Source organism: Hippocampus guttulatus, chromosome 1 (assembly GCF_054856545.1).
Source record: "Hippocampus guttulatus isolate MCC_2025c chromosome 1, RoL_Hgut_1.0, whole genome shotgun sequence".
NCBI classification, from domain to species: Eukaryota; Metazoa; Chordata; class Actinopteri; order Syngnathiformes; family Syngnathidae; genus Hippocampus; species Hippocampus guttulatus.
This window is the reverse complement of record NC_141261.1, coordinates 21,392,501-21,405,092: the sequence shown is the minus strand read 5'-3', so window position 1 is coordinate 21,405,092 and position 12,592 is coordinate 21,392,501. Positions and strand designations below refer to the sequence as shown.

The 12,592-nt window shown below is 41.1% G+C and overlaps 1 protein-coding gene across 2 annotated transcripts; it reads right to left on the bottom strand.

Annotated features, from left to right (window-relative positions):
• Nucleotides 1-350: 350 nt before the first annotated feature.
• Nucleotides 351-8,215, bottom strand: ren (renin). Of its 2 annotated transcripts, none has more exons than XM_086118934.1 (9): nucleotides 7,998-8,215; nucleotides 5,753-5,900; nucleotides 5,463-5,586; nucleotides 5,243-5,361; nucleotides 3,378-3,574; nucleotides 2,128-2,250; nucleotides 1,904-2,045; nucleotides 1,707-1,801; nucleotides 351-1,625 (listed from the first exon to the last, which is right to left on the bottom strand). In XM_086118934.1, the coding sequence occupies exons 1-9, from the start codon at nucleotides 8,072-8,074 to the stop codon at nucleotides 1,484-1,486; spliced, it is 1,167 nt and encodes a 388-aa protein (XP_085975060.1). In that variant the 5' UTR covers nucleotides 8,075-8,215; the 3' UTR covers nucleotides 351-1,483. The 2 variants fall into 2 exon arrangements, with proteins under 2 accessions (XP_085975060.1, XP_085975052.1); XM_086118926.1 differs by having other exon boundaries at nucleotides 353-1,625; nucleotides 1,703-1,801.
• Between the last annotated feature and the right edge of the window lie 4,377 nt (nucleotides 8,216-12,592).

The following is a 12,592-nucleotide window of genomic DNA, read 5'->3' as shown; positions in this document are numbered from 1 at the left end:
GGGGGTGTTTGGGTCAGATGATCCTTATTTTATGTCCACCATATTTCCAGTAATCGCAAACTGTACAAAACTTTGGACAGTGATGGATGAATACATACTCTCTGCATTTTTAAAAAATTATATGACTTCTGGCAATCTGGAATTCCGGCAATCTGGAATCAAAGATCAGATCCCACATATGTAGACCAAGATAGATCCAATGACAAAAATTGATTGAAGTACAAAGTATAAACAATGACGAGGGTAACAATGAACCAGGAGAAAATGCAATCAACCAAACGGCAAGGGGGAGAAAAAACAAGAACATGAATCACTTGTCTCAAAAGGACAAGAGAAAGCCTATACCAGAACAACAAAACCGAGATTAGCACAAAACAAATACTTTCTATGATCAAGGAATAACTAAAAACGAGACAAAACAGACTACGGAAAGAGAGCAAGGACCGTTGAGAGAATTCAAGTACTTGGTACAACAGATGTGAGCAAGGCAACAATAATCTGACAAACAAGTTGTGATCTTGGCAGTCTTTAAAGGTGGCTGATGAGCTTGACGAACAGGTGCAGAGCAAAGGACACACACTCCCTACGTTCCCGCCTACTACCAAAACAAAACAGACGGAAACTTGATAAAAAAAAGTGCATATTTTCAATTGAACATCAAACTGCTTAATAACAGAATGAAATCAACAAAAGGTATCCATCCAGTAGACGTTCCCAAATTTTATTTCAGGTTGACATCAACAGGCGAGACACACGGCACATTTTACAATGGCTTCTACATGTTTCATAAATAGAGAATACAAAGTGTTTCCTAGTGCAACAAAACTTGGCAGAACAGGATGGAAGAAATGCAAATAAGCAAAGCATGACAGTGGTTAATTCCTTAAAGGGGAAGTCAACCCAAAAATGATCCTTGGAATAATAAGTTCCACGCAGCCCTATTTGTCTAACCACAGCATTCCGATTAATATTGCATTCACGGTAAATGGGTTAATCACTAAAATCCACCCGTTTTTGAGCATCTCAGGGCGCAGGCATTTTGCCAGTTGCTGTCGACTGAAAATGACATTTGAGTTGCTCAGGGCTCAAGGAACGTCCAATCATGGCTCATGTTTTAGAAAACAGGTGGGCCATGATGGGTCGTTAGCTGAGCCTTGAGCAACTATGATGTCGTTTTCTGTTGACAAAAAGTGGCAAAATGGCCACCCGCTGAAATGGCAAAAAAAATAAAAAATAAAATAAAAAAACAACCCCCGGTGCATTTTGTTGCTCAGCTCATATTCCACAAATGCAACATTAATTACAACTCCACAATTACAGTAGTAATAGAACATATTACTGAAAAGCAAATTTTTAGTTTGACGTCCCCTTTAATAGGTTGCATAAAGTACGGCATATGAACGACCAAAGTGATATGTAGGACGGTAGTAGGAAGTTGCAAATCGTGTTCCTTTTGAATGTTGTCAGACTGCTACAGCAAAGCCTATCCGATTACTGCGCCGATCAAATTCTGTGTAGTAGCGGGCGATGAAGTTGGCTCCCAGGATCCAGATGGGACCCGTAGGGGGTGGCACATCCAAGCCCCTGAAGGTAACAATGCAGACATCGCCCTCGGTCTGGGATTGCTGGAGACACAGTCAATGGTCCATGACTGACGGTGTACGATCAGTTGAATTGACTCAGCATTTGTAACCCGACTTACCCACAGAATATAATCTTCATACGTGAGGGAATACTCGAGGCCACCAAGATGAAAAGCAACACTTGGCAATGTCTTCACGGTGTCACAGTTGACTTTGTACTGATTGAAAACATCAGTTATGGTGCAATGATGGGCAGGGTATTCTAGAGGGCAAATATTTTCAGCATGAAACCACTCTGGACGTGTATAAAAAAAACTTACACCACTCTCGTCCAGCTGCGCTCCAATGCTTTTCATCAGAGCAGAAACGGAGGAGGCCGGGCCGGTGATGTAGGAGGAGCCTGTGTCGATCACAGCTGTGCAGCCTTCTGCACAAAATATCCTTTCGGTTCCCAAAGAAACACTGAAAGAGTGAATGAACCAATGGACAGTCAAACGGATGTTATGTGTGAACTATACGAGGTATAAAGGTTATGAAAACATACCCTTTCATCACAACCTCCCACTTGCCCATCTCTTTGGTCTCCATATAATTAAATGTTCCAGTGTAGTAGTTTGGGTCTGTGCCGCCAAGAACCAGCTCTCCACCGGGGGAATGTTGGGGGTCCCTGAAATCAATACACTCTCTTCCAGGATTTTTTCAAATAGCACCGGGCAACAAATTTGCACGACACTTTTTTTAACCCATTCAGGGACAGCGGTAACGTCAGTGGACAGCTTATCGTGTTATCAGTTTACAGAGTGCATGAATGGGTGAGATGCAAGTAAACTTTTGTAGTTGATATTTTTTGGAGGGGTGGGGTGATTACAAATGTACATTTGTTTTTACTCTAGCATATCAGGTTTTCATCATCATCATAAAAATATAAAATGTATGAAATCTATCGTATTTAGTGATCTTTAGGAATTAAGGTTATGTTGAGTAACAGGTGGAATTATTTTTTGCTATAAATTACAATGTATGGTAAACCCCATTTTGCACAAGCGTTTACAGGTCAAACTTCAAAATGAAAAAAATGGAAATATCTCAAAAAGCTGATGTGCTTGACAGAAAGTATCATGAGACATTTTTTGATTCGGTATCAAAAATACATTTTGGGACACAAAAAGCTCCTGATTAAAATGTGATATTGACCAGTGTAATTAAGTGTGTTAAATATCAATGCCCCCATTGTAAGAATCTCACCTCCTTTCCACAGACACAATCTTTTGATCTTTCATTCTGATGAGGACAGCATTTGATGTCTTTTGTTACCAGGACTGAATCAAATGCTTCAAGTGCGACAACAATCGAAGACCAAGATTTTTGTTAGGCTTTTATGACAAACCCGACTTCTTGATTTTCAACCTCGAGCCTTTTATTGCAAGTGTCATCCAGTTTTTGCTTATTGTTCATTACCGCTATTACAGAGTTTGTTGTTACTGCAGCCTCTTTGCTTCATTTAAACATGACAATGCATGCTGGTAATATTTTAAGTTCATGCCGTATTGAACTACGCCATAATGGACATTCTCTTTTTTACAAAGCTACCTTTATTTCTTTACTTTGCTTTCAAAAGCCTTTAACTGTTGTTTGTTGAATGCTTTAATTGTGTGAAGCACGTTGAGTTAACTTTGTGTATGCAATGCGATAGGCGTCTTGCCTTGCCTTGCCTAATTCATTAAGAATGTTCCTTTGGTTTTTTTCCCCCGAAATACAATGGAAATGAGCGGGGGTCCTCTGACCTCAGCATACCTGCTGTAGTAAACAGAGAACACTTCCTCCTTGAGTACATGCTGCGACATGATGCGGTCAAACACTGGAGTGATACCGTCGATGGCGGCATTCGGGTAGCCCATCCCCAGGACGCCGTCAAACTTTGCAAAGATGAAGGGCATGGCAGAAAGGGAGGTTGCCTCTGCAAAAACCTGAACCACTGGGATTCCACCCACCTTGAAGGAATAGAATGAGGTGAAGGTTATTCCTCCAATCTCTTTCTGTTCTTAAGACAACACCTCTCATGAATAATGTGGCAATTCACAAACGGTTCCTGTCACTTTCACCCCATAACTGTCTAACGCAGGGTTGTCAAACTCATTTTTGCCGCGGGCCACATTGTAGTTATGGTTTCCCTTGGAGGGCCGTTATGAATTTTGGGAAACCATATAAATGTTTAATCCCCTCCACATATTACATACACAGCGCAAAACAAATGGATGAATAACCAGTTTTAAAATCAGAAATCAAGAATAATGACTGTTATTGTGGATTACATATGACAATTTGAAATTTTGGTTCAGACTTCGGCAAGCATCATGGAACTTGACATGCTTGATTTGCTTTCGCGGGCCACATAAAATGATGTGGTGGGCCAGATCTGGCCCCCGCGCCTTACTTTGGCACCTGTGGTCTAACGCTTTGTGATCTCAAATTAGTTTACTCCCTGCCATGAATGAAGATGCCTTCAAATAGTGCTCTGCAATATTGTCCTTTGTAAAAAAAAAAAAAAAAAAACATACAGTAATAACATAATCAAAAATAATACAAAGGTACAAACAGATTCTGCATCATGATAAATTCATCACTCTGGTGCATGGGACAAGACATGGCAAGTGCATGACAAATGATACACACCTTGTAAGTTTATTGTTTGCTTGGTTGTCTTTCCTCGGGCATGGTCGTTTGTTGTATGGCGGACCGTTGCGTATTTGTGGTTTGGCGACCACAAATTAGCATATTTGCAGGGGGGGGTTTCTTCAATGTTTGTAAATATGGCAGCACAGTGGGCAACTGGTTAGCACGTCCGCCTCAGGGTTCGATCCCTGCTCTGACCTGCCTGTGTGGAGTTTGTTTCTATGTTCTTCACGTGCCTGCATGGGTTATTGCTCCGGGTACGCTGGTTTCTTCCCACATTCCAAATACGTGCATGGCAGACTGATTGAACACTGTAAATTATCCCTAAGTATGATTGTGAACATGAATGGTTGTTCTGTTCACATTCTGAACATGAATGTGTGCCCTGTGATTGGCTGGCAACCGGTTCAGGGTGTCCCCCCCCGCATACTGCTCGAAGGCAGTATAGGCTCCACCACACCTGTGACCCTTGTGAGGATAAATGGATTAGAAAATGAATGGATGGATTGATAGATTTAAAAAAAAAAGGTTTTGTCCCCCACCCCTCCCTATTTTTGTTATTTGCAGGCCGGCCTGGTCCTTCACCCTTGTGAATATCAGAGGTGCGCTCTATATCAAATTACGGGCAGAAGATGGGGTGAAAGAGACGTTTTTTATTTGTATTTTTTTGCTTATATTATATTTATCATGTACTACTCCCAAGTCAGGATGACAGTTTTAACAAATTTGATAAAAGTGATTTTTTGGGTGGGGGGGGGGGGGGGGGGTGAGAGGGGAGCTTGTTTAAGAGCAAATGCCAAATTAAAAAAAACGTCTCCTTATGGTGAACGTTCATTACTGGCAATTTACAGGAACTTTCTGAGGTATATACTTTCTTTCAAGAAGTCTTCATGAAATTGTTTTTTCCAAAACCTCATAAATATGTATGCTTTTGTTTTTCTTCATAGTATGGAAACACACAAGTGCGTGTTATGGATTGTACTCACCACGACCACATCCTCACTGAGGAATCCCCTGACGTTCCCTGAGGCGTACTGGATGGAAAATCCTGTTCCATTTTCCATGTAGGTACGAGACATGGAGGCGTCATACCTGTTGTGAGTAACTACAAGTTCACAGTTCATTTGAGTCAAATGAAGTTGCGGGAAGCCTGCGCACGCACATGCAAAACAAACAGTTCTCCTGCTGCACGTGTGTGATCCTTACAGCAGGCTGTGGAGAAAGGGGAGCAGCTTTGCGAGGGAACCCACAGGTTGGCTGAGCCTGTGTCAAATACGACGTTGAACATCTGAGCTGGAGAGCCGATGCTGATTTCTCCATAGTACTGCGTCTGTTGGAGCGAAAGAAAACGCGGTATTCCTGCTGCAAATTCCCACGTGCTGACAACGGGAATATTTCTAGATTGCCGGGTTACTTGCTTAATCTTGACAGTTTAATGTTCGACAAAGAACCCGTGATCTGAATTCCTTAACACTGCGTGGACCAATTTGTCTCACATCCAAATAGTTGGTGAGGGGAGTGGGAGCAGTTCCGTTGCTGAAGTCTTCCACGCTCATCTGCGCTAGCTCAGTCAACACCTGATCCACTGAGACGCCCATATCCTGCAGTGTTTCCCTGATAGACGGCATCTTCTTCAAGTTTATTCTGGAAGTAGAGTAGACAAGCGGCAAAACCACTCCTCGTGAGCCAGAAGAAAAACGGACAGCAATCGCTGGTGCACATGCTTGCTGAAAGAACGCAAAAAGAATATTGTTGAGGTCATATACATGTTACACTGTATTTGACATGCCATATTGATGGACATTATTCCAGCTTCTAGCCACGGATAAAATGTAGACTTCTGAACCGTTTGGTTCCTAGCCAGAAACAAAAAGAAAAGTTAAAAAGCCAAAACTGAAAGCAAAAGTCTTTTGAGCTGTCTGGTGCGGTCAGTCCTCACAGTTTTCCTTGTCGTGATTTCTCCAAGGTGCTGGATAAGATTGCAATCTGTGGCCCTTTTTAAAAGATGCCCCTTTTTTGTTGTTTTAAACAGAATTCTGTTCACTATAAATGGTGATGGAATGGAAGGGGAAGACTGATAAATGGCACAGCCACTATTGTTCCTTTGGATGTAGTGTCAGACAGGTTTTGTCGGTGCTGAATACTGAATGGCAGGCTATCAGTGTTTCACATCTGGCTTTTTTTCTCTCCAGGTTGCTGCCCATCTTTAAAACCAGCATCAAAACTCACTTGTATTCTTTGGCATTTGACTGAGCATGATTCAGATTTGTTCTTGGTTTTGCTGTTCGGTGCTTTCTACCGTCTTTGTTACCAATTTGTTGCTTTACTGTTGTATATGTTATTTGCTCCATGTACAGCACTTTGGATGCAGCGATGGGTGTTTAAATACAGTTGAGTTGAGCTCTATGATATATTGCTGTCACTCAGTATTTTACAAGTCCCATCTGTGCAGATATCCTAAAAAAAAATAAAAAAATAAAGGCTCGATGTAGTACCCAAATGTGATTTGGTGACTTCTATGCATAGCCTTTGAGGGGACCCCATTCTGAGTGGTACTACATAGCACCAAATGAGTACCAAACGGTTCTTGAATATAAATCCCAATATGTGAACTAAGGGATTCCATCGTGCTATACAGTAGAATCATACGTGCTATACAGAGTGTGCAAATGTGCAATATAGAACCAAGAGTGCCGAATAGACTCCTGAAGCCACTTTGTCTTTTGGGGCGAATGACACATTGCCAGCTCACTGTATAAAAGCACACACAGGGATGGCAATATCCCACCGATGCTGTTGTAATTTTGTGGAACCTTGCAGAATATACTGTATGCTGGACTGATCATCAATCAATTACAGGGCACTGTTAAAACCACTTCATCTATTCAGTAGTTGGAATTCCATCAGTTCAGGGATAGGCAATGTCTGGACCACAGGCCGCATGTGAACATGCTCTGAATGGCCCCTTAATTAAAAATAAAAATATTTTGACACTTTGTTTTTACAACCGCCCCAAAAATCTCCCCAAAATGCTGATAAACATTCTGTCTGGGATATGGGGGATAAAACCCCGGAAAAAAACAGTCTAAATTCAAAATATGAAACCATATTTGGGGGGACGAAAGCAATTGGCAAATATGCAAATCTGTGGGTGCTAAACTGTGAATATGCAGGGGTCGACTGGAGTTTTAAGTTACCATGAGTAGGCAGACATGTCGTAGTTGCACTTCCACTGGGTCTTATACTGCCCTATATTACAATGTGAGTAGGCCGAATATTTTTTTGGCTGATTTGGTATGATATGCAGGACAAGCATAGTACCGACATGATTTCACAATTTTGAGTGAATTGATTTTTGTGGCGGAAAAAATGGGCAAAATGAGTTCTCACACTTGTTGTTGAGCACTTTTATGCTGTCCTTGAATTTTAATTTTCAAACTAGAGACACCCTTTTCACTGGGAAAAAAAATGCAGAATGCGGTTATTTCGGTGTTTACTTCAAACCCTTTATTGTTGGGATTTATCCATGCATTGTAAAATGTATGGGGAAAATGAAATATACAGTATTGAGAACACATATTTTATACGTTCGCACATATTTTGACCATACAGTATTTGAAATAGCATTTTTGTCATGCATCTGGTGAGGAAATGTGTGGTTCTATGTGCTGCCCCGAGTAGCATTGATGAAAAATTCTGTCAGCTGACCATCCTTGCAGGTGTAAAACAGAAGCCTCTTACCTTCTCAAAGTATGGCCTGCACTCATTGTCATTGACACGGCAACCAAGAATGCCCAATAGGCCGTCAACACTGCCATGGTGGCTTCTCGCAGACAGGAAGAAAAAATGTCTCAGGCCACTGATGGAAGATGTATTAATATGATTGGATCCCTTTTTTTCTATGAATGATGAGTCCCACAATCATGGAAACTGAGGCTCTGGCTGAGCGGTGTGGGCATCCCAACAGTTTTATACCATCACTGCTGTCCTCTTCACCGACAGGCGGCAGTGATACTGCATGGGAGCCTTCCTTAGAGGTGACCTCTTAAAAAAAGAGCTGCTTCTACTGCCCGCCCCCCCCCCCCCCCCACTCCACTCCTGGCACTTCCCCATCGGTGACCCATCCCCTCCTGTGATAAGCAGGTCCCCGTGAGATGTCTGCACTTTGACCTCATGGATCTCATTTATGACAGAAAGCAGGGGGTTCACATGTGGCTGATTTTTGCAGCTGCGCAAGATTGCTACCATTTGAATGGCCATCAAGCTTTCAATGGATTCACTTCACTTCCAAGTTACTTCCCATTTAATGCAATTTGTTTTTGAAGTGTACATTTTCCCTAGAACGGAAGACGATGAACAATGAACATCTGTGTATTCACTACAAGGTCCTGATCGAAATGTTTGCCAAATGAACTTGGTGCATGGTGAGTGTGTTGTGATGATTTTGGCCATGTCGGACTTGTTAAGAGTGTGCGTCTTGCTGCGAGATACAGACCCAACACGGCTAATGCCTCTTCATTGCAGGCTCGCTCTCAGTGGTTTTTGCCCCAGGGAGGATTCCCACAGTATCTGGCCTGTCAGCCTGCGATCATGTGCTGGTACTGTACTGACCACCCAGTCAAGTCAGCAGATACCGGAGGGTTTGCAACGGTCACAGTAGAGGTCAGAGGTTAGCCTCCAAGAACATAAGGTCACTGTGGGCAAACGTTCCAGGAGAAGATAACGTGGCTACATGACGCACAAGAACGGGGCGGTAAGATTGACAAGTAACTTTTTTTCTTTTTTTTTCACTAAATCTAGGATTTTGTTTTATGGGCGGCAACAATTATAAATATGCGATTACAACTTCTATTTCAACTTGTGTGTGTGTGTGTGTGTGTGTGTGTGTGTGTGTGTGTGTGTGTGTGTGTGTGTGTGTGTGCGTGTGTGTGTGTGTTTGAATCAGGGCTGGAACTTTCTTTATAAATAATAATTAATCATAGAAAAATTAAACATGTTGAAAAAAAGACATCTATTTGTGCACTCCGGTGAATATGAAACTTTTCTCTGTTCTAATTCCTGGCACGTCGTTTTTGCCTAGGCACATGCGTTATTATTTTGCAAAATGCACTCACAGCACGTTTACTCTCACAATACAACAGAAGATACAGTAAATGTTTTATTCAACTGTTGGTTTATTTGGTTTTGGCCAAGTAGTACTGGTACATATTTGACAGTTTACACTTTTCTGGAATGCGGCAAGATTTAAAACAGCATAAATGTGTTTCAAGACATTGCAAGTGCTTTATAGGCTTGAACATGTCCAATTTTAACATACTGCATATATGCTGGAGTCCATTCCAAAATCTGCTTCTCATTCTCTCCATAATCATTGCACTTGGTGGAAAACTGTGTTGTTATGTTTGTGTATGTAATACTCTAATGGAAATTGATTGTTTGTTTTTCAATAGAATTGGTTGTCTAAGTTCCGGTAAATGTGTTGGCTTACTTGTCAGTCAAAATACATTTGAAGTGAAAAACATTGCTTATTGAAACAAATATTTGCATTTGATTTAAAATGGGCTTGACAAATTAAAAAGTGTCTACTTTTTTAGTACTCAAAAAAAAAATCAAATAACACCACTACTTTTCATTTCAATGCAAACTAGTGGACATACAGTTTCACACAATCACAATTTGATGATTTTTTTTTAATTATTATTTTGTGTGTGTCAGTCAACTCACACCAGCAGAATCAACAAGTCATCAACTGAGTGCATGGCAAATATTCTTTTTGGTGGACTACGGGTTCTCACTCCACCAGCTTTTAGCGCGTGTGCTTAGGACCTGCTACAAGCTAATCCGTGATCACTTAACGGTCCATCAAAAATAAACGGCAAGAAAAAGAGCGCTGTGCACTTCCTGGAACTCAATTATGTGGGTGAGAACTAAAGCTGTCAAGGGGTTTATTCAAAATTGTTTTATCTAGCATGACAGAAACCACGGCTTATTCAGCGTGAATGTGAGCTCTCCATTTATATCCTGCAATTGCGCACAAGCTCACATTTGACATCTGACTTTTGACCCAGAAGCTAAATAGATACCAGCTTGAAATTTCCCACATTGCCGAGGGAGACCTTAACGTCATTCCTGTCTGGCCTTACACCCCTTGTGCGGCAATTTGATTGGTGGCCACGCATGGGAAAAAAGTACAACTCCGGGAAGATAAAGTGTTTGTCTCATCTTGGAGCCGTTTGCTTCAAGTGGAAACTCAGGAGGCCAGAGGTTTTCATGTCTTTCACAGAGGACACTGGTCTTTTTTTGACCTCAGAGAAAACAGATTTGCGTTTCAGATTGGAGGGAAAGGGTGTTGAAATACATGGCACGGTGCAAAGCTCAAACAGGTAGCTGCCAAAGAGAATCGTGTCAAAAACAGAAAATACGGTATATTTTCTTTTCGCTAGACATAATGATAAGAGTGAAGGGAAGCAGAGCTTTTTTCGGGAAACTGGGACTGAAATTATCTTTCCCAAACAAACAAACAAAATGTTCCATCCCAGCTAGCAAGACCAAGAAACTATGAAATCTCTTGGTGTGGCAGTTATCTCGTGGTTGTCCGCAGACTTCACATTCTTCCATATTATAGACCAGAAATAGATGTCTGAAATGATTATGAAGCCTAATGCTGCATCGCGTTTGGCCAACAGGGTGCAGCATTGAATTTAAAAAGAGAGCTCCATCCAGCAAATGGACGTGTGCGTGTGCGTGTGCGTGTACGGACGCTTGTGTGGCTGTGTCTCATGTTTACGATTAAGCTCATTGAAAGAACTTTGAAATGCGTTTCTTTTTTCTGCTTTTGTTTTCGCTGTGTTTTAGTCATTTTAAACAGAGAGCTATTTGACGACTGACTAGTACGAGGGGGTACCAAATTTGACACACACAGACTTCTGAATGAACTTTGCTCAAATTACCCTCTGGGTCATTCCGGAATTGGAGGACATTTTAGCTTCAAAATTCTTGAAAAATAACCCTTCACTTTGCTGATTTTCTGCTACATATTCATCAATGATGCTGTACTTAATCAACTAGCTAACGATATTTATTTATGTGAAGACACTGATCAGGCTAATCTTTTATCAAATAAATTAGGAAACAGATAAATATCGATGTGCAATATTTTATTTCTAGTCTAATCTCTGCCACGGTTTCCATTTTCGAATACTCACTGATACCACAGTACTAGGAAATCACAATGTCCCATCACTGCTAACTTATTTTTAGAACAGTCCCCAGAGGCTACGCATGTGGTCCTTGGGGGCTACCTGGTCCCCTTGCATCCATCCATCCAACGTAACAATTAACATAATCTAGTCATCTGCATTCTGCAATGTAACCACATGAGAGCGCAACAGGATAAGAGATTAATTGTAATGTTTGCTTTGACGTCACTGGCCTAACCTTTTGAGGAGCTGTTATTAACTCTGAGTAACAATAACCAAATTGTTCAACTTGCACCTTAGTACCTGTCATAAATACTATATGTACAGTGATCAGCCACAACATTATGCCCACTGGGACAGTCCCAGGGCCAATACAAAGACTATGAAAAATGTTGCCATTGCAATGTTTCTTTTTGATTGACGTACTCATTGTTTCATGATGCCAGTTGTTGTGCTTGTCGTTTTCAGTGTGGTATCATAATGACAGAGTTTTAAAAAACGGTCGGAACAAAGCTTATTATGATGCAGTAAAGTAGTGAATCACCACAATCATGAATCAATCAATACCTTTCGGACAGAGTCCAAAACTCCCCCAAATAAAACCTGGTCTAGAGTTACATTGTCACCGTCGTCAAATTCATTGTGTTTCGTGACTTACAATAACCTAAGGCTATGTGAGGAATTGTAAAGGAAGAATGTGCATTTGAATCTAAACACTCAGATACCCTGGCAAAGTAAAATGGATTATATACGGAATAGAAAACACTTCACAACAGTAGGCTCTCGTTTGATTGTTTAAAGCCGCATCCTTTCTTTTTTTGTCTCTGGTCACCATGACGAATTGATACGACATTTAACTTGCTGGTTAATATTTGACTCTTCTCGATTGATTGTTGACTCTTGGTTTGGTCTCCAGATTATTGCCTTTTACAAAACAAACAGTCTTGGTTACACAGTGCCGAAGGCAGATTCTTACTTTGGGTAATGTGACCTCAACATTGTAAACGTACTCCTATTTTTAAATATTCTTTCCTGTCTGTCTTTTTAGACAGCTCTCTTCAACGGATGTGTCATAATCCCCAGTATTATAACTGGCCCATACACCGTATATGATGCAAGCTCTCCCATGTCAAAAAG